At 40.4% G+C, this 24,145-nt stretch overlaps 1 protein-coding gene across 2 annotated transcripts in view; it reads left to right on the top strand.

The window, feature by feature from the left end:
* Nucleotides 1-8,028: 8,028 nt before the first annotated feature.
* Nucleotides 8,029-24,145, top strand: part of AMPH (amphiphysin) — a 259,694-nt gene continuing 243,577 nt past the window's right edge. For both annotated transcript variants that reach the window (XM_017956768.3, XM_017956767.3), the window contains exon 1: nt 8,029-8,308. In XM_017956768.3, coding sequence (XP_017812257.1) covers nt 8,240-8,308 — 69 coding nt within the window. In that variant the 5' untranslated portion in view covers nt 8,029-8,239. The remainder of the gene's footprint in view (nt 8,309-24,145) is intronic.

Below are 24,145 nucleotides of genomic sequence, written 5' to 3'. Positions count from 1 at the left end.
GTGTGTGTGTGTTTATGTGTATGTATATATATATATTCCACTGAAAAACCTAGGAACAGTGACACACTGTAGCAATAAGCAAACTGAGAGACTAGATCTTGGTTTCTAAATGCTATTCACCATTCAAAGGAAGCAGAGGTCCATAAAAGAGTGGCTTATTCAAGGACTGGGGCAGGGAAAATACAGGATGTACCTGGAACATCTCATTGTACCAGAAGAAAATAAGAAAGTATTCAAAAACGATGAAGATACATACAAAAATTGAAGGAGATTTCAGTGGCCAAATCTGGGATAATTGGATCATCAAGGTAAATAAGAACAATAATAGACAACAATAAAATAAGAATTCATGACTTCAGATAGTAAATAATAAATTAATAAATGAATGACAGAAGGGAAAAGCTCTTTATATGGTAGCATGCTGACTAATCAATATAATAACAATGATGGATTTAGAAAATCACCCATTATAAGCCATCATAGCGAAAAGAGATTTAGGCAAGAATCATGATGCATATACAAGTGGGAGACAGAGAGTCTGACAAGAGACAAGATATTGGCATAGTCTCAAAGTATCTCCTACAAATTTCTTTCTTATTTATTATCATTGGGAAGCAGGTAGCTGTAGAGTGGAGAAGCTTGACAATACAGTTGTCTATAATTAACTTTATCAGTTAGAGGCAAATGGCCCATATTCAAATGTAAAAGTCTGGGCTTTGAGAGTATGACTGAGTCAGTATTAAGACACCTTCAGAAACATCTCAGTGTAGGTACAAGGCATGAAAATATGGGAGGGCGAAGAAACAGAAGATGCTATTTTGGGGAGGAGAACTGAGGAACACGTGCCTACTATGTGCTCAGAGCGCTACACTGGAACCACAGAGAGTAGGGGACTAGCCTGCTGCCCTTATGCCACTTCAACAGTCAGCAGCAGCCTCCACCTCCATCTGCCAGCACCTTCAGGGTTGGCTCCAGCAGCTGTGCTCACACTTCTCCTTGGCCATATGCATTGGGGTGATTGGTGGGCAGGGTGTAAAAGCTCAGCCCCATCAGCCAGATGGGGACACTCTATTGGCAATGCTCAGGATGGAGCCCTTGCTGGCCTGGACTTCTTCCTCTGCCAATCCTGCTTCCCCCACTTCCTGTCACAGGCTCGTTGATCTGTAATCAATGTGTACCCAAACTCCATCTCAGCCTCTGCTTCCCAAGAATCCAACTGGAAACAGGCTTCTTGGAAAGCTACTGATTTTTCCACTAAATTAAGAAGGAAAATATGGGCAAATCATACACTTAAAAAAATACATTGTTTCAAAAGAGAGCAACAGATGAACACAGGCTGTTCCAGCTAATGAAGATCTTGTTTTTGGAGATCTAATGAACTAATGAAGATCAGTCATTTGGATGGGGGATGAATTTTCGGAGATGCCCTGTTCTGAGAAGAAACAGGTTGGATTGCGTATTAGTTCTCTAATACAGGCCTGCTGTAACAAAGTACCACAAAATGGTTGGCTTGAAACAACAGACATTTATTCATTCACAGTTCTGGAGGCCAGAAGTCCAAGATCAAGGAGTCGGCACTACTATGCCCTTTCTCCTCGCTCCTATGGCTGACGGCAATCTGCGGTGTTCCTTGGCAAGCAACTTTATAACGCCAATCTCTGCTTCTGTCATCACATGACCTCCTTCCCACTATGTCTATCTACATATGGTGTTCTCCGCTCTGTGTGTCTGTATCCATGTTTCTTCTCTCCTACGGACATCAATCATATTGGATTAAGGGACTACCCTACTCCAGTATGGCTTCCTCTTAACTTACATCTTACTTATATTTGTAAAGACTCTATTTCCAAAAAAGGTCATATTCATAAGTACCTGGGGTTAGGGCTTCAACATATCCTTTTAGGAGACATGATTCCATCCACAACAGATTTCCTCCTAGATTAGCCCACTGAAGCTGCTTTAGGCCTGAGTTTTAATGCTGAACTGTAGCAGTTGCACTGAAAGTAACAGAAATAGGAACTCCTCCCTCTGTCACTACTTAACTCCCTGATCTCCTTGGAGGCGGCTCCCAGCAGCAGCATGTTGGGGTCTTTAGAGAAGAGAAGTAAAGAGAGTGAGGAAAGTTTAGATGTAAGACCAGCCAGAAGGTTGTGTGGCCTATGGAGAGGAAAGAGGTTCTACTACAAGCAAGTTGGGATCTCTTTACCCTAAGGGAGGGCACCATAATTAATCCAGGCTTCCTGCATATGGAATCATACCCTTAATCCTGATGAGGGTGAGCAGTGAATTGGCTTCACCATTACCCAGGAGCTTTTGCTGAAGTGAAGGCTCTGAGTGGTGGCACATTGCAGTGGAGGATCCCATGGTGCAAGGTAATCCCTCTACTGTGCTGGTGGCCACAGCTCCAGGAGCAGCTTTGGGAGAGTCCTTGTGTTCAAGGAGGGTGGGAGGCAGAAAACAGCCTGGTGAGGGCACAGGAGCTGCCATGCAAAGGTGGGCACATCTAGAAAGCCATATTCATACAAAAATATAAATGTGGATCAACTTAACTAAAAATAGGTCCCCTGAACCAAAGAAGTCTCTGCCAATATATGATAAAGTTAAGCATTTGTTAAAAGGTTTTGAAGTAGCTCACTGTTACAAGGCTGGGGTTTGTCCAAGCTGGAGCTATAAAAGCAATTACAAAGGTGCTCTCAGTAGCACAAATGTGCTGATTCTCGCATTTGACATGGAATTTTTATAGCTTATTTGTGGATGGAAAATAGCATCAAATATTTGCAGGAACTTGTCTCCTTCTTCAGAAAGAGTTGTGGCTAATTAGAATTTCTGTTTTATTTTGCTCCCTGACCTCTCAATTGGTTTGTAAGCTATTAAGTGATGCACAAGCAATTTGTTTGAGGTATAGGAGTTGTTTTGCATCTACTTTGCATAAAAGCATCAAAGATGGTATTGAAATATGTTAAAGTTATTAGGCAATTTAAGACAGTGTCATTGTTTTCTTTAGTGGCCAATGACTGTTTAAAACAAAGCTCTTGTTTCCTATTTGGCATTTCAGGATACATTAGTGATGCATTATTAATGTATTAGGAAGTGTTATTTTTAGACAAACAAAGCTATTTGGTAAAATTGGGAAAGAAAGAGGGTATTCATGCAGGCACAATTTAGTAAAAATATATGTGGAGCTAAAATGTATATTCTTGGCCTAATTTGAAGCATGACTGAGTCTATATATGATGGTTTTCACCTGAAATGTAGAAGATACTCAGTCAATATATATTTTTGAAAAACATCCTCCTTACACTACCATTTTCAAGTAACATTTGTGAGAGAAAATAAGTTATTTGATTCTTTGAACCAAAAGGTAAGTATAACAAGTAGTCATAATTTGAGACCCCAATTTCAATTAGGTTCCTGCGAATGTTTAAATGGAATCTCTTCGATTATCTATACAATGACACAAAGAACCCAATAATTAGAAAAAACTTGTAGCTAATTGGAATATGTTTTAGCATATAAATCACATTATATATGGTGTTATATTATAATTCTTATGAGTGTTAGCAAAGTCCTAGAATTCCCTAAGGCTCTAAATTGGACTGCCAAGATATAAAGATAGGAGAGAGAAACTTCTGTGCCATTAAAACATGTGGAAAATGAGTTCTGTGATAATACAGTAGTAATTTTGGGCCTATTCCATCCATTATCAGTACCTGTCATAATTCACATTTTGCACATTTTGATTTATCAGCCAATTTGAAGTGCGAGTTAGAAGGAAGAAAGGTGAATCAGAAGTGAACATTGACTCAGGAATTCTGCCTTGCATGGATGAAAATCTGGAGTTGGTGTTGTGATACTTTTTGTGAACCCTACCTAAGTAAATATTGAATATAATTTGATGCCTAAGTGTGTCCCCAAAATTAGAAAGAATTGTGGTTCCTTTTCATTAACAGTAAATCTATAAGGATTGGATGGATCATATTTTTCCTTGACTGAAGGGAGAGAAAAATGGATAGCCAATACTGGGAAGAAGTACAAGCCATCAAGAAATTGTGGGCATGTCCTATGGTTGGAGAATGAAGGAAGTATGCATGAAATCATGGTCCTATCACTTTGGAGTCGAATGGTTCCGCTGAGATCATCTTGTCCTGTAGACCCCCCTCCTTTGGCAGGGCAGTGCTGCAGTTCTGCAGAGGGCCCTTAGAGAGTGTGGGGAGTAAACAGTGGCCTAATGGGTGGGGTTCTGGGAACCCAACGCTTTCTGCAACCAGAGAGGCCCATCTGATTAATATATTTGGGTTTTACATAACATTTTATGTGAAGAAAGACTCTGCTGTATGGAATAACAATGTTTCAAGTCATTGTAGTTGGGACCTTCACTCCCCCACAACCTCTGTTTCAGCAACATTACTGAAGAATGGAAATAAATAAAGATCTACAAAGCTACACATTGGCACATGTTTTAGGGGTCTCTTTTACCCGCATTATCAGATTTGGCAAAGTAGATTCATCTGCTCTATGCATCTTTGCAAATCCAACATGCCAGGTTTAGGTTTCTAAAGAGATGTTGGGGAAGAATTCATGAATCCTAGCTCAGGGTTCTTAAGGAGTGGGTACCCCTCCCCTCTAGCATGCCAGACATCATCATATCTTGCATGATGGATGCTCATGAGCTAGTCTCATGCATACATGCATTTTCCAACAAATATTTACAGAACAGCCACTAAATACCAGCTAAAGTGCTTAGTCAATATTCCAGAATGGCTAGAATGAGTCACCCAGCAACCTGAAAGTGGACACCAATTTACCTTTCTGTTGGAGTGAAATGTTTTGATGACAGTTTGCACGTAACAACATTTTAATATGCTCAGCGTGTATTCCAAGTAGAATTATCAAGAAATGACAAGCCTCCCTTTTCCACCCACATTACAGAACTAGATTTGGGCATCTGAATAATAAGGAAAATTAACCGTTTGCAATTTTATTTTAAAATATATTTATTGAGTTCCAAAAATGTGGGTGGGTGGGGTGGGAATAATTACAGGACAGACAAAAGCTGGTACTTTGGAGGCTGAGGGCTTGAGCTCTAAGGAAGCAGAGAAAAAGTAATTCTGGTACTCGGAACTCCCGTCCCTTGCCTGACAGAGAGAGGGCACTGATGTCTGCAGAGGCAGCTGTATCTAAAACCAGTATAGATGGTTCTGGGGCTCACAGTGCAAGAGTGGCAATGGACTGATATTGTCTAGAACACTTCTGGTGTATTCCAGCATTCTGAGACTTGTATCCTCATAGTCAAGATCCCGAGGTAGAGCTAAGATTCTGAACCCTGTATTAGTCAGGGTTCTCTAGAAGGACAGAACTGATGAAAAAAAAAAAAAAAATATATATATATATATATATATATATATATATATATAAAATGTGTGTATATATATTATGTGTGTGTATATATATATAATGTGTGTATATATGTGTGTGTATGTATAGATATATATATGTAGGAGATATATAAATGTGTGTGTGTGTGTGTATATATATATATATGAGTTTTAAAGTATTAACTCACACTATTACAAGGTCCCACAATAGGCTGTCTGCAGGTTGAGAAGCAAGGAGAGCCAGTCTGAGTTCCAAAACTCAAGAACTTGGAGTCTGATGTTCGAGGGCAGGAAGCATCCAGCATGGGAGAAAGATGTAGGCTGGGAGATCTGGCCAGTCTCTCTTTTCACATTTTTCTGCCCGCTTCTATTCTAGCCAAGCTGGCAGCTGATTACATTGTGCCCACCCAGATTAAGGGTGGGTCTGCCTTTCTGAGCCCACTGACTCAAATGTTAATCTCCTTCGGCAACACCCTCATAGACACACCCAGGATCAATACTTTGTATCCTTCAATTTAATCGAGTTGACACTCAGTATAACAATTTCAGCTCCAAAGGCCCCTGTTTGAGGGAGGTGACTCAAATTCCTGGTTTCTGAGCATAGCCTTTTCCATTGAATGTTGACCAAGAGGTGTTTTTTTTTTTTCAAATCTCTCTGAAATAAACCTCTGTTTACTTGGAGTTTTATAAGTAGGACTCATCCAAATTTGCTCAGAACTTTCCCAGTGTTAGCACTAAGAGTCCTGTGTCCTGGAAATTTCTTAATTCCTAAGCAAACTGGGCAGATATTTATCCTAGGGAAATAAGAGCCAAGCACATAGACCAGGTGTTCCAGGTACCTACTGTTTTATAATAAAGCATTACAAAAGTGATCAACTAATAAAAACTGTTTTGTTTGCTCACATTCTGCACTCTGGCTGGGATTAGCTGAGTGGTTCTTCTGCTGGTCTTGTTGATGGTTGCTTGTGTGGCTGCATCCAGCCAGTGAAGTGATTGGAGAATGGGCTCAGCTGGGACATTTTGGCTTCTCTCTCTCTCTCTCTTTCTCTCTCTCTCTCTCTCTCTATGCGTAATCTCAGGACTCTCCCTTTCTGCATGGCCTCTCCTTGTTATTTTATTTTATTTTTGCAGCAGGGTAGCTGAATTAGTTGAATTTCCTATATGGTGTCTCAGAAATCCCCAGAGTGCAAAACTTGCCTAGTTTCTAGGTTGGGGGGACTGGAATTACCACGGCGTCACTTTCACCACATCTTATTGATTAAAGCTGGCCATGGCATCATTCTAGAATCAAGGTGAGGGGACTACAGGACGACACAAGAGTGAATACCAGGTGGCGGCTCGCTAAGGTCTACCAATGTAACAGTTTCCTCCAGAGACGCAGTAGGATGCTCACCTGGACTCATAGGATTCACTGCGAGTGACCACTTCTGACGCCTGTTTGTAGGGCACCACCTGACTTCCTCTCCTCACACTCGCAGTGAGAATGGAATATGAATAGTTTGATCATTGGTCAGAGCCAACAAGAGCTCTGGGTGTTGGGCAGGTTTATCCCTATTATTCGTACTTCTCCCAAGCATTAGTAAGAATAATAGGGATGGTGAGTCCCTGTTAAGGTTGCTAAAAGGTTTCCAAGGAAGCAACAAGTTAGGGGGCCTGGGTCTCCACGGTTGATATGAAGCTATAAGGAACTTGACTGTTCCATGCACCATTTCTTGAGGTGTAGTCTATTCTAAAGTTTCTGCCCAGCACAGGAATTTTGGAGATGACCAACACACATCGCCTGTCTTCCTGAAGCTGACCCTTCTCAACGCGGGTCTCCCCACCCTGCTAATCCCGAGCTTGAGACGGAGTCTTGCTCTGTCGCCCAGGCTGGAGTGCAGTGGCGCAATCTCGGCTCACTGCAAGCCTCCCTCCCTGGGTTCACGCCATTCTCCTGCCTCAGCCTCCCGAGTAGCTGGGACTACAGGCACCCGCCTCATCATGCTCAAGCATTCTTTCTATTTAGTAGACGGGTTTCACCATGGTCTCCATCTCCTGACCTTGTGATCCGCCCGCCTCGGCCTCCCAAAGTGCTGGGATTACAGGCGTGAGCCATCGCGCCCGGCCCTAACTCTTGTTTTAAAGTTTAAACAAGTGTCAGCTGAGTGAACCCTCCCTCACGGTTCTCCACCCGCCTCTCTCCCACAGCCCCACCTTGCTAGTTTCTCAGCCAGGCCCCCTCACTGGGCTGTGAGCCTCCTGAGGGTAGGGCGACCTCCATACCTTCTTCTGCAACACCCAGGGTGGATGGAGGCGGCTCTGTTAGCTGGAGACTTTTAGGAGCAGCAAGGGACCAGCCCCATAACCTCCACTTCAGAGCAGTTCCAATCCAGCTGACTTCCACATCCCCAGGGTTCTTCCTTTTTTGGTCTCCCCTGTTCCTTTTCTTTGCTGGAAAGAATCAGGTCCCCTCACTCTCTCCCAACACGAACTGCGTTAAAAGAATCCCCGAGCTGCCTCTGGGCCCAGGGACTTCTGCTTGGCTTGCTTCCCTTTCTCCTCTCGACACTCTTCCATCATTGAGGACACAATCTGGCTTCTGGCTTTTCCCTCTCTTTTTCTTGGCCTTTTTCCCTTTCTTCCCCCGGCCTTTCTCCCAGTGTCATAGCCAGTCCCGACGCATCCCGCCCCCGCTCTGTCGCTTTAAGCTGGTCCCGCCGCTGCGCCCCGCCCTCACCCCTCCGCGCTCCGCGGCTCCCCGCCGCTTCTCCCGCTCCTCCTCTGCTCGGCCCTCTCCTCCTCCTCCCGCTCCTCCTCCCGCTCCTCCGCGCCGCCGCCAGCCCCGCTGCGCGCTCTGCTCTTCGCAGCTCCCCGGACCCGCAGCCATGGCCGACATCAAGACGGGCATCTTCGCCAAGAACGTCCAGAAGCGACTCAACCGCGCACAGGAAAAGGTCAGCGGTGGGCGGCCGGGGCTGGGGCCGGGGACGCCAGGCCGGGGCTTGGCTGGAGGGCGCCGGCTGCGGCGGCGCGGGGCCCGAGCCTCGGGGTGCGGCGCGCTGCGGAGCGGGGCCGGGGCCAGGGATGCGGGGACGCCCTGCCCTCCGCTCGGTGACTGCAGCAAGGCGCGACCCGGGCGCCGCGGGGAGCGGGTCGGGAGGACGGAGCGCCAGGGACTCGCAGACCCCGGCCCCGGAGGCGCGGGATATGTCCAGCCCCGGAGCCCGCCCGGGGTGGCCGCTCTCCTGGCCCCAAGCCGGGCAACAGAAGTAGCAGGTGCGGCCGCTCGCTCGCTGCGCCCGGAGCAAAGCGCATCTCCCGGCGCCCGCATCTCCCCGGGTCGGCTCCCAGCGCGCCCGCAGGCAGCTCGCGGGGACGCGGCCCGCAGATCGGGGCGGGAGATTGCGGCAGCAGTCCTTCTTGCGGGGGATTTTGTAGCTACTTAAGCGCAGTAGACAAGAACGACTTAACAGAGAAGCCACCAAAATATCTCTCAGGACCAATAGGGCAGGATCGTGATCACAGAGTGCTGTCTAGTGAGTTCTGGAGTTCAAAACAGAGAGCTAGATACACACACTTTTATTTTTGGTCTGTATGTTTGTGTCCCTTTTGACGCCAGTGTCCTTCTTTAGAAGGTCAAAAATAAATATAACCTGAACCTAATAGTTCCTTTCTGCACATTTCTGCACAAAGAAGGACCTTTTATTGCATTTTTAAAAATCCAGATTACACAGATTGGGTTCTCTGTTGTTTTGCAAGTCCGTCAGTAAATTGCCCACAGTAATTTTTTTCCCCGGAGATGTGCATGAATGGAACCCAGGTCCGTAGCAAGCACAGCCCCAAGCAGGTGGAGGGGAGTTGTACCAGGCACCAGGCTTGCCTGGCTTCCTTGGTGACTGCTATATCTGACGGCCCTAAGGTCTTCATTTGTGTCCTGAGCAAAGGACATTTCATTTATATTGTAGCTTGAGCATTGTACTTGAAAATCAACACCGGCTAATGAGCCCCATGATTGGTATCACTTGAACTGTGTTCTCTTTCACGTGGCAGTATTTTCCGTCCCTAGGATATGGGATATTTAGCGTTTTCCTGTTTTACTGGAAGTCGGATTTGTCATGTTGCTCAGGATGGCAATGAATTTCCCTCTTCAGACCCAATCTCAGGCTGCCTCCCAGTTTCAGCTGACCCTGAGTTGCTGAGCAGAGGGGCCACTGATCCCTTTTGTCCCCAGGCCCAGAGGCTTGGTGGCTGCCTCTAGTCCCTCCCTCCACACATGCACTCTCTCCATGCAGTAAGAGGATTGTATTTCTTTTAATATCTACCCAAGCTCATCCTGAACTAAAGTGATCCTCCTCCTGCCGCTCCCTCCGCAGCTGAATTAGCAAGGCTGCCTGCTCCTTTCCAGGCCCGGGTTACTTGTGCATAAAGTAGCCAGGGATCTGCTGGCCTTGGGATCTGGGCCAGGTTTTGTCATCCTTTTTCCACACTTCATTTTACCCACTTGTAGGTACTCCTCCTCTTGCCTTCCAAGTAATTACTTGACTCTTCGGTCTGAGGCTTTTCACTGAATTCACTTTCCATCTGTGAAGGAATTCAGTGGTATGGTCTGCCTTTTCACATATTGAATTATTTCTTAATCTAGGTCACCAGCTGTTAATACGCTCAAAATAAGTGAAAAGAAAACCTAATCTCTCTTGCAGAGCATTCAAGCCCTATGAATTGTCAAAACTCACTTTTTCACGATCAAACTCAAGCGTAATTTATGACTGCAGTTGTGGATGGTGGTCAGTCTTCTATGGGAGCGGGGGTAAGAGTCCCTCTTGGGGGCTTCAAGCGTCCTATTTTCTTCCCTGGGGAAAGGTGCTGATGAAAAGTGCCTGCCGCACCTAGTATAGGAGGTTCAAACACTAAGAGGCTGAGAGTATAGGTTCTGCCCCAGGGTGAGTTCTGCCCCCATTTCTGAGTCTGTGTAGCATCGGAATATGCTTGGCACAAAGAGAAAAGGGCATGTGGGCATCCAGGTGAAGCAGCCCAGCCCCCAAATGGAGGCCGCCAGAGAATGGAAAGCACAGTATATTACTGTGGGAGGCTCCATTAGACATATCCCCCTGCAATTCCCTCTTTCTACACATTTGGCCTCTTCCTCTTCTCCAGAGCAGACTTTCATCTCAGTAACTATAGACCATATATATTCTTGAGACCTTTTACTTCTTGTTTTTACAACCAAATTTTCTTAAAAGAGAGTCCACTCCCTTGACTTTCTTATCATCTGTGCTTCACCTAAAAGCTTGCATACGTTTAGGCTCCAAATGCATGTCCAAAATCACTCTTAGAGGTGACTTATGGCTTTTTATGAATTTTAAATACTTTTTTTTCTTACTGAAAGTCAGTGAAGATTCACTGGAGAAAGGCTGAAATGTATTAGTCAGCAGAAAAAAACCCAGAAGGCTGAAATGTACATATAAACAGAAAAAAACTCCAGCAAATTAGGAAACACATAATTCTACTACTCGGAAATTTTACTACCATTTGATGTGTATCTGAGTAGATCTTTTTCCACATGTGTATGCATTTATACAAACAAAACAGGCTCATTGCTGTATGTTTGACGACCTGTTTATTTCACTTCATAATTACGAACATCCTTCTATACATGTACATATTTTCCATCAATATTTTAAATTATTGAACACTATTGGAATGTATGGATTATAATGAATGCCTTATCTTTTGAATATTCATTTTCCAGTGTTTCTATAAATAAGTACAAGTCAATAAGTAAATTTTTAGGGAGAATGTTTGCACACATCTTTATCTCCTTAGATAAATTCCTAGAAGAAGACTTATTGTGTCCAAGGTTTGCCTATTTTTATTATAGCCAGATTGCCTTCCAGAAAGGTGTACCAATTTACTTTCTCATCAGCAGTCCGTGAGACACTTGCCAACTCTGGATAATAAGATTTAAAACAATATTTAGCTATGTCATTGGATAAAATTTGTTCATGATTAATTTCATTTGTTTGATTTTTAAAAAGTAAACTTTTTTGCATTCCTGTTTTTATTCTTAAATTCTGCATTTATATTTTTGCCCATTTTCTGTAGCATTTCCATATTGTTATTAGTAAGGGCAAAAAGTTTGTCAATCCTAAGGGTTACAACCATGCTTTCTTCCTTTTCTATTTGCTTTTAAATTGTTTGGTGATTTCTACTGATAAAATGTTTCTGTTGGTGTTTTATGGATATCTACTTACATGTATTGGTTGGTTTTGTCTCGTTTCTCTTTTGTGTGGTTGAATTAGTCAGGATCCTGCTACTTGCAGGTATCAGAAAGCTCAACCCAAACTGGCTTAAAGAAAAAAGGAATTTAATTGCTAATAATAATAATATCTAACAATTTATATATGGTTCTTGTACATATAAATTTAGATTAGCTTTCAATGAATGAAAGCTATATATTCACATAAGGTATATGAATATCTTATCTATATTAGGCTATATATGTATTCTTATACATATGTATATATAAAAGTATATGCAGACTATATCTTTCCTTCAGCATTTTTACAGAACTATTTGGTATAACTCTCAATGGCCCAAACTGGGCCTTGTGCCTATCTCTGGAAGAAAAACATCTCTAAGAGCAAGGGCCAAGACCATGGGTTGGACTAGTTGAATTAGGCCCAAGTCACGAGCCAGTGCAAAAGCCAGAAATGAAGATTCCCCGAATGATATGGACTGTTAGTGGAGGAGGTAGGGAACTCAGAGTACAGAATGGGGAGTGGATGCTGGGCTGGCAAAATAAATGATATTCACAGAGGCGTCCCTAAAAGACCTTCTCCATCCCAGGTTTATATAAATAATCACATATTTAATATTTGTTCAACATTTTTATGTGTGCAGTTAAAAAATATTAGTAAAATACTTGTCATGAAAAACTGTGTATCCTTCGCCTACTTTTTGGTGGGGTTGTTTTTTTCTTGTGAATTTGCTTAAGTTCCTTGTAGATTCTGGATATTAGACCTTTGTCAGATAGATAGATAGCAAAAATTTTCTCCCACTCTGATGATAATTTCTTTTGCTGTGCAGAAGCTCTTTAGTTTAATTAGATCCCATTTGTCAATTTTGGCTTTAGTTGCAATTGCTTTTGGTATTTTAGTCATAGAGTCTTTGCCCATGCCTATGTCCTGAGTGGTATTGCCTAGGTTTTCTTCTAGGGTTTTTATGGTTTTAGGTTTTACATTTAAGTCTTTGATCCATCTTGAGTTAATTTTTGTATAAAGTGTAAGGAAGGGGTCCAGTCTCTGTTTTCTGCTTATGGCTAGCCAGTTTTCCCAGCACCAGTTAGTAAATAGGGACACCTTTCCCCATTGCTTATTTTTGTCAGATTTGTCGAAGATCAGATGGCTGTAGATGTGTGGTATTATTTCTGAGGTCTCTGTTCTGTTCCATTGGTCTATATATCTGTTTTGGTTACTGTAGCCTTGTAGTATAGTTTGAAGTGGGGCTTAAAACCTAGATGATGGGTTCATAGGTGCAGCAAACCACCGTGGAACATGTATACCTATGTAACAAACCTGCCCATTCTGCACATGTATCCCGTATCCCAGAACTTAAAGTAAAATTAAAAAAAAAAAAAGAAAGAAACAAAAATAGCAGCCCTCTGTTCCCGTCTTCTCAACCTTCAATCTTTTCAGAGGCAATAGTGCTAACCATGAGATTTCTCAAAAATTTTTGCTTATACAGCTGTTTCTTGATCTATCTTTTAATGTATGGTGAAGATATGTAGATTTAGTGTTTTTATTTCTCCTCTAGTTCTTCCCCTAATTATATACTGAAACAAAAATTGTTATTGCAAAATACTACATTTTAAAGATTGAAGTCCAATTTTTATTGAATAAAGTGCACAAATCTTAAGTGTTCAGCTTCATGAGTTTCTATGTATATGGATATCTGCATCACTACCACCCAGATAAGTAGCAGAATATTTCTTCCATCCCAGTTACCTATCATTTCTTTGCCTTTCCTGTTCTTTGTCTTTTTATGTTCATACCTTTTAAATTACTTTACTCTCTTTTCCCTGATGAGCACCTTTACATGTACTTATTGGTAATTTTGATATCTTCTTTTATGAAGTCTCTTTAAAGTCTCTTGCCAGTATTTTATTTGGGTCCCTTGTCTTTCTTCTATTGCTGTTTAGTTCTCTGTGTATTCAGGATATGAGTTCTTTATCAGGTGGGCATCTTATATTTTCTTCCAGACAGTGTCTTGCTTTTTAACTTTCTTAGTGGTACCCTTTGATGAGTGGCAGTTTAAAGTTTTCCTGAAGTCTTATGTGAGAATTAAGTTTTTCATGCAGCTTTTTATTTTTCCTGGAGTTAATAATTGCCTTGCCTTTAAAAATTTGCTTATTTTTTAAATGAACTTTAAAAAGTTTTTATTCTTGCTTCATCAGATATGTCAAATGTTTATCAATATTATTGTTCAAGGTTCAATATATCAAAGAGTGTAATTGCTCGTTTTCTCATCCTGGAGATATCCTTTTTGGATGCCTCTGCCCTTTTGCAATAATCTGGGCTGATTTTTCTGTACACCTGCTGCATACATGTCATCCTCGGTCTTCTTTTGCCAGTGTTGGGGTTGAGGAATGGACCTGAAATCTTAAGTATCCTGTATTCCTGGACTTTCAAACAGTCCCCTGTTGTCAGTGTTGTGTGCTTCATTCTTACCTTCTAGGGTGTGTGGTGGGACCAGGTCGTAACCCTGAGTGTGTTTGTGTGTGTAACTGTGCAGTGAGAATTGGTTGCTTTTTCATTGGTTGTTCCTGTACCTGCATACTTTTTTTTTCTTGTAGTTTCCTCTGTTCTGCTGATTTCTTTCCATTCTTTCATCTTTTTTAGCTTCTGTAAAATGTATGGAACTCTCTTATTCACTAATGCTGCCTTTCCTGTTCTTGTCCTTGTATGTTCATAATTTTTTATTCCTTTACTGTTACTTTAGTTGGGCTTTGGAATGAGATGGAAATAAGCACATGCAGTCAACCTGCCATGTTTAACCAGATACCTTTTTATTTAAATACTTGATTTCTCTGGGATTCTTTTTCCCCATCTTCTTCTATTTGTGAAATCCAGTGGCATTTATTTGGTCTTACCTGTCTTTGACCTCTATGCAATATTTAAATCAGTGAAGCACTGCCTTTAAACATTTTTTTTTTTTTTTTTACCATGACCCTAGTGAGCAGGATACTCAGGAGGCTGAGGCAGAAGAATCGCTTGAACCTGGAAGGCAGAGGATGCAGTGAGCTGAGATCATGCCACTGCACTGCAGCCTGGGTGACAAAGCAAACTCCATCTCAATAATAATAATAATAATAATAATAATAATAATAATAGAGTTAGACTATTTAAATTCTAAGGACCTGCCCAGTGTGATATGCTTTGTGTCATTTTCTCTGTCCCAAGTGATTATTATATAATTGTCTTAGGTGCAATTTTTTTCCATGCATTACATCTTCCAAACTAAATTATAGGTATTTGAGGACAAGGACCAAATATCTTGCGAACTGTATATACTCAGTGATGATGTACTGATTTGCCTTTCCATGTTCTTGCTTGTTAACTTCCCACTCCTGAAAACACATTGTCTTAAAGAATCCTTCCACGATTCTTTCTGTGACTTTTGTGAAAGTATCATAAGGGTTTCATCGTCATTCACTTTGTCATTTTGTGAAAATAGTACAGCAAATGTAATTATCCTTATGGATTCTATACATGGCAGGAACACTATAAATATTAGGCTGAATCATGTGGAATTGTCGTATTTGTAAGTCAAACAGTCAAATATTGGCAGTCATGTGCTTCAACACAATGTTGATTGAGTGATATGGTAAGAAAACAATGTTGTCTCCTTCCACATGTCTGGTTATGTGACATTTGGATTCTTTTTCGATTGTCGCTTTGCCGATGCCTGCAGTTTTTGTTCTCAAGGAGAAATGTGGACGGTGTGTGTGTATAAACAGAATGGGATAAGGAAGATCCTCCTCTGTCAAGGAGATTTGTGCTGTGAGGCCTGGGGCCTTGTCTGTAGAAGAGTAGTTTATACGGCCACGTTTACTTCCAAGGACACTTCAGAGACCAAATCTCTGAGACATATCAGAGTTTCTCTTTTTTCAGATCATCTGAAATCTCTTTTGTTGCCTGCTTCTATGTTTCACAAAGTTTATGCCTTCTTTTCCATTAGGGTTATTTTCTCCAGCTGTACTGGAACCTTCAAAAATTAAAAATAATAATTATGGGACATTCTCAACAGAGTAAAGTTTCCTTCTTCTACCTTTTTTAACGCAAACATATATATATACTAACGTATCCTTCTTTCTCCAGGAATGAGTACAGCAGAGAATAAGAACTGTAGGAACTCAGATTTTAACATTAATAAAAGTTACCATTCTCCTTTTAAACACAGCATATTTGGTCACATTTGAAAAACTACCTTTTTTAATAGACCAAACAACTTATCATAACATAAATATTTGTATAAACAATATGGCCCCCTTTACTTGGTGTATGAAATTAGGTTGCATTTATTTAAATATTCAAAGTAAATGATTTCTCCTTCCTACCCAATTATTATGAGAATCTCTTACTCCTCCCTGGGGTCCCTGTCTCTTATGATAATTTCAGGAACCCATGGTGAGCTTCCCTTCTTTAAATGAGTCAATGGTTTTTGCTACAGCTTTGTGAGAAAGGGTTCCTAATGTGAGTCCAGCATTCGGATACTGTTCTCATCCCTGGATGAACACTGCAGGGAACAAGAGCACAGTATGGTGCCCTCACCAGTGGGTCTTAGGGTGGAGGCAGGGGCTGGAAGCCTCTCTCTCCTGGGTTAGACTCAGCTTCAGTATGCCTGAGCTCCACATGTGTGAGCTCTTTACAAATGAATATCCATGAACATTATACAAACCATTCCCAAATTGTACAAGCCATTCTCAAGTTTACTTGTGCACATACACACACAAATTCTCCCTCCCCCAAGATTTGCAAATAGTACCAGGGTTCCAAAATTAGGAAAGATTCAATATCCGCACACATTGTGCCTAGAATTATCTATTTCATTCCATGCTACTCTTCCACTTTTGAGAAAATTATCTTTGGGACACACTAAATTGATTCGAAATCCACAGTTTGAAAAACACTACCCTAGAGGACCTCTGGTATCCATTCCTGTAACTTGACTATCTTTTGGGCCATGGCAGTTCATCTAAGGGTGCTCGTGTGTGTGTGTGTGTGTGTGTGTGTGTGTGTATTCATACATACAAATATATAGTTATATATATTACATACATACATATATATGACTAAATTTCAAACAAGAAATATTGTGAAGTACCTTAGGAGAAAATGAGTAGAGAAGGGAAAGAATATTTTTTAAAATGATGCATTTTTCTGATATTTTAAAGTCTGTAAATTTCCACCTTACTGTCCAAACACAATTTTAAAAGACTTTCTAGCCATTTACACTATGGGCCACCTGCATAGAATTTCTGAGAAAATAAGTGGTTCAGTGGGCTCCTGTAAAAGGGACAAAAGATATAAAGGTTCCTTGTGTTGCAGATATAATTTTTCCTACATTCTCAGTAAATGGCTAACATTTACATAATGGAAATGCTGTCACCACAGAGTTTAAGGAATTTACCCATGAAAGAATATAGTAAGACCATCTATACAGCATCATGCAAAATTGAAGTGATAATAATCACGATTTTCTGAGACTGCATCTATGGGCCACCTTTCAAGAGGGAAATGCTGAAACATCATTCTTATTGATTTGAAATCTAAATTTAAGTGTACTATTTGGCTGTAGATGTACTTCCTGAACACAGATTGACCAGATCTCTTCTGAGGAATGATGTCGTATAAAGCCAAGGATAAGATCTTAGTTTTGAAATATTTGCTATGTGATAATCATATATCAATTTTGGTCACCCTGAAGCTACTTAGAACAGATGTACAAAAATGACAAAACCACCATTTTGGTCATTTACATCTTACTCTCATGCAGTTATTTAGTTGAAAACTGAGTTCATAAATGGGAAGAGCTTGAATATATAATAATTTAACAAATTAATAAATATATATGATTTTTTTCCTATCTTAAAGTGCCTATAACGATTTAATAAAATATGCATAGACCCATGCATAAATGCGCTTTTATCAAGGCACCTAAAAGTTGTTGAGTAAAGGATGTTAAATTTACATGCTCTATTAGTTATCTATTCTATTGTTACGTCAATCTGGTAGAATTCATTTATTTAGAGCCATTTATTGAGAATCTAATATGTGGAAGGCACTTCCTATAGATTCATGATATAGTAGTTGGCAGAGCTGTCCTGGTTGAGCATACAGAGCTGCAAGAGTTGATAGTGAGATAAACTTTTGTACACACTACTAAGTACATAGTTATTAATTAAAATTAGTAATTTTAACTAGGGAACTAATCTAGAGTCAGAGGATTTGAACACAGTTACTTAAAGAAGGTAGGCTTCAAGCTAAGACCCTAAGAATGAATTGTACCCATCAGACCAGAGGAGTGAGGATGTGCTTACAGGAGTCAGGAAGCATTCTATACCTCTGACTCTTTGACCTTACTCCTTGAGCATAAATAAGAACTGTAGAATAGAGAATTGACTGCAGACATTGGCCTTATAAATGATCTCTTCTATCATTTGGATATTTAACTAGGCAAAGTGGACCCTAATTGGGATGGTCCTACTGTAGTAGCAGTCCCTCTTTTGTGTGATCAGATTTTTACCCTTACCTGTTGAAAGCGCCTTCTGGGGCATAGTTGCCCCCTTGACACAGAGCCAAGACACTGGTTCAGAGCTGACTTGCCCTCTGAACTATCTGTCATCCAAAATCCTTTTTACAACAGCAATAAACTCCAAGCCAGTATGTGTTCATGGATTTGTTGAGAGAAGGGTCCCTTATTTTAAACCATCAGAAATCCAAAAGAAAAAAGAAAGCCCTTATCAAATTATTAAGTGTCACCCATCTATAAAGATGCTTTTGTCTTTAAAAGTCTTAATTGCATTTGGATACCTAACATTTAATCAACATTTAATCAATTGCATATATATATGCATTTATATATATATATATATACACACACACACATATATGTAGCATAGATGCATAGATGGTTCAAACCTTGGGAGGATCTCCCAACTTACGGCAGCACTGCCTAGGATGTTGAAGAACAGCGTAATAGCTTTCCCTGTAATTACTCTGTAATTCCTCAATATATGAGACATCTGTGTAAGACACCCTGCTTCTTTAACATTATATATATATATATATAAAATATATATAACTTCAATGAATTGGTATATAATGTACACTGTACACAGGGGGTGGGGGAGAGAGGGAAAGAGGGAAGGAGAGAGAGTGAACGAGTGAGAGAGAAATATAGTTAAGGCTGGCAACTTGACTTAATTATGGGCATTGACTTGATTATTTTGCAGGCAGTGGTCTTGGACATAGGAATAATCAGCTTGAGGTGATTTTCAGCTTGGAAGGAATCCTAAATTAGGGAAGAGAATCTTTTCTAGCAGACAATCTTTTCCTCTATCTGATAATGGTTACAAAATTTTAAATAGTGTAGATGGTCCAAACATCGGGAGGATCTCCCACCTTATGGCAGCACTCCTAGGATGTTGAAGAACAGTGTAATACCTTTCTCTGTAATTACTCTGTAATCTTTAATATATGAGACATCTGTGTAAGACATCCTGCTTCTTTAACCTACAGATTTTTCTTTTCTTTCTTTTTTTTAATTATTATTATACTTTGAGTTCTAGGGTACATGTGCATAATGTGCAGGTTTGTTACATATGTATACTTGTGCCATGTTGGTGTGCTGCAGCCATCAACTCGTCAGCACCCATCAACTCGTCATTTACATCAGGTATAACTCCCAATGCAATCCCTCCCCCTTCCCCCCTCCCCATGATAGGCCCCGGTGTGTGATGTTCCCCTTCCCGAGTCCAAGTGATCTCATTGTCCAGTTCCCACCTATGAGTGAGAACATGCAGTGTTTGGTTTTCTGTTCTTGTGATAGTTTGCTAAGAATAATGGTTTCCAGCTGCATCCATGTCCCTACAAAGGATACAAACTCATCCTTTTTTATGGCTGCATAGTATTCCATGGTGTATATGTGCCACATTTTCTTAATCCAGTCTGTCACTGATGGACATTTGGGTTGATTCCAAGTCTTTGCTATTGTGAATAGTGCCGCAATAAACATACGTGTGCATGTGTCTTTATAGCAGCATGATTTATAATCCTTTGGGTATATCCCCAGTAATGGGATGGCTGGGTCATATGGTACATCTAGTTCTAGATCCTTGAGGAATTGCCATACTGTTTTCCATAATGGTTGAACTAGTTTACAATCCCACCAACAGTGTAAAAGTGTTCCTGTTTCTCCACATCCTCTCCAGCACCTGTTGTTTCCTGACTTTTTAATGATCGCCATTCTAACTGGTGTGAGATGGTATCTCATTGTGGTTTTGATTTGCATTTCTCTAACCTACAGATTTTTCTAACACAATGTCTTCTCTGAGAGTCTCTAGGGAAATGGTGTCCAGACTTCTGTTCCCATCCCTTTACAAAATGCCTGTGACCACAGGGACCACCGGCATTCCTAAACTATAGATTGAGACCTAAGTCCTTGTAGGTCTCTCCTAGGGACCTATATTAGCCCATAGTTGTTCCTGTTAAGCATAGACAATGAATCCCTTGTAGCTGGAGAAAACATTTTATGTCACTTGAATCGTTTAAAATTTATTGAGGCTCATTTTATAGTCTAGCATATGGCCTATCCTGGAGAATCTTCCATGTACACTTGAGAATAACTGTTTTGCTGTTGTTGGGTAGAGTGTTCTATAGATGTGTGTTAGGATGAGTTGGTTTGTTTTCTTGTTGATCTTCTATCTAGATGTTCTGCCAATTATTGAAACTAAGGTATTGGAGTCTTCAGCTATTACTGTTGCATTGTCTATTTCTTCAGCTCTGTCAGTTTATCCTTTATGTATTTTAGTGCTCTTTTATTAGGTGCATAGTTATATTTGTTACATCTACTTCATAGATTGACCTTTTTGTCATTATTAAATGTCCTTCTTTGTCTCTAGTGGTAATTTTTGTCTTAAAGTCTATTTTGTCTGATACTGGTGTAGCCATTCCAGTTTTCTTTTGGTTACTATAATATTTGCATGATGTATCTTTTTTTTTTTTTAAGAGACAGGGTCTTGCTCTGTCACTCGGGCTGGAGTACAGGCACAATCATAACTCACTGCAGCCTTGAATTCCTGGACTCAAGCAATCCTCCTGCCTCAGCCTCTGGAGTAACTGGGACTACAGGCACTTGCCACCATGCCTGGCAGCATGAGATATCTTTTTCATTCTTGTATGTTCAACTTATTTGTGTATTTCAATCTAAATGTTGTCTCTTATAGACAGTATTTTGTTACTTTTTTAAATCAATTTTGCCAATCTCTGCCTTTTAATTGAAATATTAAATATATTTACATTTTATGTAATTAACTGAAAAGACAGAATTTGTGTTTGTCATGTATATCTTATTTCTCTTTGTTGCTCTATTTTTCATGCCTGCCTTTTGGTGTTAAATATTTTCTGGTATGGTCTTTTAATTCCCTTGTTGTTTCTTTTACAAATAGTTTTTGAGTTTTTTTCTTAGTGGTTGCCCTGGGATTACAGTTAACATCTACATTTGTCACAATGGAGGTCAGATTAATACTAACTCAATTTCAATAGTATATAACATTTTTTCTCCTGTATAGCTCTATTTTCTCTCTTTTGTTGTATTGTGATTGTCAAACACCTTACATGTTTATTTATTTTATGTTCATCAACAAGATGTATAATTATTGCTTTATGCAACTCTTTTAAATCAGATAGAATAATAATGAGTTATAAGCAATAATACATTTATACTGTCGTTTGCATTAACCTATGTTGTTACTGGATATTTTAAAAATATATTCTTCTTATGAAATGGACTCTGTTTAATAAACAATTATTAGCTCATTTGCTCGTTAAAAAATAAAGCAAGATCATAGTAGGAGATGTCTGGTGTTACTAGCACATTTATTAAGCATAACTCCAGCTAAACATAAGGTAATACAAGGAACTAATTAGTTTTTAGCCATAGTATAAATAAAGGTACACTTACTGTCTGCCAACTGGTTTGGATTATTGAGGAAATGTTTCATACTCCCCTTAGTAGTTTTACAATTCCAGGTTTTTTTTTTTTTCCATTTCATAGTTAAGAGCTAATCGTAAGTATTACTTATGATACCTCAAGATACATGCAACATTTTATACCTTTTTTCTGGGTACCTGTAACTTTTATCAGATTTTCAAAAAGATCTATGACTTAAAAAGCATAAACACCAGTGAATCTAAAGTATTAAGGGACTCTTGGCTTACATATTTCTGCAAAACTTGAAGAGCAGGCAGGAGAATTAAGTCATTAGTGGATGACACAGCTGCTGGCACCCGGGCACCCAGCATAGTTTATTCTGGGTTTGTTTATGGTCTTTGCCCTTGAAGACTCAGATTATCTAGGCCCCTTAGGATTTGGCCCAAATATTGTGATAGTTTCAACATAAACCTATGGTGAATGCCTTCTGCCACTCCATGTTCCTCATCATACATCTCTAAAATAATTATTTTGATCTGTTATTTAAGGGATAATAAAATTTATTAAGGTAATTCAGTTTTCAAGTCACCACAGCCTACAACTTTTTCTAGTTGTCCATTTCATGGAAACTAGAGATCTTTGTGTAGAGGTGGCCCAGGTAAATGGGAGGAACCCCTTATCAGAGGTGACCGGGGGATGTCTACATTTATCGCCAGAGTACATTAGATGAGGCCCTGCAGAGTCTGGTTGTAGAGCAGCCCCCTTGGGGTAGCACAGTAACACTGATGACATTACTCTTACACCTTGTTTCCTCAAATTGAAGTAGAAAGACTGCATGTGTGTGTTTTTGAAGCTTTTATAATGAGGTATGAAATACATGTAGTAGGTAGCAAAAATCTTAGCTGTACAGCTTCATACATTTTCATATATGTAAAAATTTTATGTAAAATATTTCTAAATCAAAATCTATATCTACATTATCTATATTTATATCTACATCTATCTGTATCTATATCTTATCTATATCTATCCTGTTGCTGCTACTCAGACGAAGTCACAGGGCAATTCCAGAATTCATTAGCTCCTTCACGCCTCTTCCCAGCTAATACCTCCTCTCCTCTGCTCACTTCCTACTACCAGCTAGCCACTAATCTGATTCTAACCCCATAGATTAATTTCATTTGTTCTTGAACCTTGTATAAATGGAATCATATAGTATGTATGCTTATGAATATTACTTCTTTTGCTCCTCATCATGTGTTCATCCTTATTGCCATCTGTAGGAGCAGTTCCTTCTTTTTTTATTGATAAATTGTATTATAGTGTACAATATCCCACAATTTATTTACCCATTCTTTACTTATTAGGCATTTCGTCTGTTTCCAGTATTAAGCTATGGTGAATAAGGCTGCTGAACACATCTTATACACATCTGTTGGTAGAGAAAGTGACTTATTTATCTGAGAGTGGAATAAATGTTTCATTAGGGTAGGCCCTGTTTAGTTTTGAGAGATGGTGCCAAACCAGTTTTCCAAAGTTGCATCAAATTTATCATCCTGTCCACAGTTGTGAGAATTTAGCACGCCTGTGTTTTCATGTTCTAAGTTTGATTTTGCTAACCGAGTTGTATTTTTTTCACTCCTGTATCCCCATAGGACTCTTATTTGTTTAATGATAATTGATTTTATCTTTATATATTTCACACATAGTCGTAGGAATGTTTCTCTCATGAACTGTCCATATTTTGTGTTTGAATCAGGTGGGGGAGTGGTCACCGTTTTAAACTCAGACTACGACTTGCTTGTGCAGAGGAAATGTACACGTGGTGTCTGTGTAGGTGATGGGGGGAGGATTGTGGTGCGGATAGTCTCGTGGTGTCAGAGGTTCTTTGGTGTGCTATATTCTGCCTCGTGTCCTCTGGGAGCAGTGTCGTATACACACATGAGTGGCGTTCCCTGCATGTATATGTGGTTCATTAACTCATGATCTCCATATTTGGCTGTAGCAGGGGCCAGTGTCATGGCACACACCCACTGGCTCAGGCTCACCTTGGTTGCTCTGCCATCTGGCTGCACTGACATTGGGCTCTGATCCCCAGCCCTTGCTACAGAACCATGTGGCCACTGCTGCAGTAGCTAACCTGCTATGTCTTCACTACGTGAGTATTAAGGGCAGCTGGCATAATCTCAACTTCGGGTCTTCTTAGCCTGGCTACACTGTGCAGCTACAGTGATGTAACTGTGCTCTAGGCTGGTAAGTGGGGCAGCCCAAGAAGTGATCTTTCCAGAGTGTTCAGTGGGGCATAAGGACTGTAGCTCCCTTCTGACCCTGACATTATCCTCACTTCTTGGAGAGGAAAGGAGAAAAAATTGGGGCACATTTTCTTCCACTTTTGTTTCTCTTTTCTGCAGAGGGGAAGGCTTTCTTCTTCCTTCTGTTATATCCTCCTGCGGCAGAGCTTGCCAGGCACCATGGATGAAGGGGGCACCTTCATTTCACTTTGGGGAAGAGGGCTCTATGAGCTGGGGCTTCCGGGTTTTATCTCCCTTTTCAGCCTTAATGAAGGGTTATGGAAAATT

This window comes from Papio anubis, chromosome 4 (genome assembly GCF_008728515.1).
Source record: "Papio anubis isolate 15944 chromosome 4, Panubis1.0, whole genome shotgun sequence".
Lineage (NCBI taxonomy): Eukaryota > Metazoa > Chordata > Mammalia > Primates > Cercopithecidae > Papio > Papio anubis.
Note: the sequence above shows the minus strand (reverse complement) of the source record. Positions and strands in the feature narration are given on the sequence as shown.